The sequence below is a fragment of the Setaria viridis genome, chromosome 3, assembly GCF_005286985.2.
Source record: "Setaria viridis chromosome 3, Setaria_viridis_v4.0, whole genome shotgun sequence".
NCBI lineage: Eukaryota > Viridiplantae > Streptophyta > Magnoliopsida > Poales > Poaceae > Setaria > Setaria viridis.
In genome coordinates, this window is record NC_048265.2 from 24,271,014 (window position 1) to 24,272,271 (window position 1,258).

At 58.1% G+C, this 1,258-nt stretch overlaps 1 protein-coding gene across 1 annotated transcript; it reads right to left on the minus strand.

The window, feature by feature from the left end:
- On the minus strand, positions 1-1,258 carry LOC117850391 (late embryogenesis abundant protein B19.4). The gene is made up of 2 exons (XM_034732217.2): positions 1,090-1,258; positions 1-949 (listed from the first exon to the last, which is right to left on the minus strand). Exons 1-2 carry the CDS (start codon positions 1,205-1,207, stop codon positions 606-608), a joined length of 462 nt encoding a protein of 153 aa, XP_034588108.1. The 5' UTR covers positions 1,208-1,258; the 3' UTR covers positions 1-605.

The following is a 1,258-nucleotide window of genomic DNA, read 5'->3' on the forward strand; positions in this document are numbered from 1 at the left end:
GAGGTTCAAGCAGGAACATTCTTCCATGCATTAACCATTATCCAAATAAAAGTGCTCCTGCTCTATATGTTCCGTTCGTTTTCCCTTGTGCCAGGACAAACATCAGCGCACGCCGTATTAAGGACACAGTTTAACTTGTTTCGACGCACGCAGTGAAAAATTTAGGTTCTTCGATAGAAGACGTGCAGACTGTTCACAGTATCAAGCGCGCAGCTTGTTCATCAGTGTGAAGCTAATCCGGCTCGTGCGCGAAAGAAGATCCAAAGTAAAACAGGAGGTCCAAACAAGAAACAACACAGGCTGCTGTTCGACTAAAGGGGACAAAGCCTGAAGAAGCCTGCCTCGAGGAGGACAAGACACTGACCACTACTACACCTAGCTGAAGCAAAGCCCGCATGACAATACGCACACATGCGCATGACCGCCTACATGCGTGCCGCGACGACTCTGCATTATTCAGAACACACGCGTGCCAATCTCAAGCTCCCTACGACTACGAGAGCAGCACGTCTTCGACTAGCTAGCTAGGCTTAACACTACCACACTACCCTGCCTGCAGCTACATGCTACGGCGCCGCACGTACACGGCGGAGCAGGCGCGGCATCTAGGACTTGGTCCTGAACTTGGACTCGTCGATCTCGATGCCCTCGCGGGCGGCGCGCTCCCCGCCGGACTCCTCCTTGGTGCTGAGCCCGCCCTTGCGCCCCATCTCGCTGTACCCCTCGTGGCCGAGCTGCTCGCTGCGCGTCTGCCCACCCTTGCTGCCCATCTCGCTGTAGCCCTCGTGCCCCAGCTGCTCGCTCCGGGTCTGCCCGCCCTTGCTCCCCATCTCCTTGTAGCCCTCATGGCCCAGCTGCTCCTTGCGGGTCTGCCCGCCCTTGCTCCCCATCTCGCTGTACCCCTCGTGCCCCAGCTGCTCGCTCCGGGTCTGCCCGCCGTGACTGCGCCCTGCACCGACATACAAGAATCATAAATAGCAAGGATCACTTTCATTCATCAGCTCTTTCATTCGTCAGACAGAAGCAAGAGAGATGGTGATTTGTTCGGAAATGGCGGCTCCGGTATATGGACGGCGGTTGCGTACGTACCCTCGGCGAGGTGCTCCTGCGCCTCGAGGCTCTTGCCGCCGGTGCCGCCGGGGACGACGGTCTCGCCCTCGCGGGCCATGCGGTCCAGCTCCTGCCTGCTCTCCTGCCCGGACGCCATGGCCGTCGTCAGCTCGGTGTAGGTCGTTGCTTTGCTGTTAGCTAGAGATTG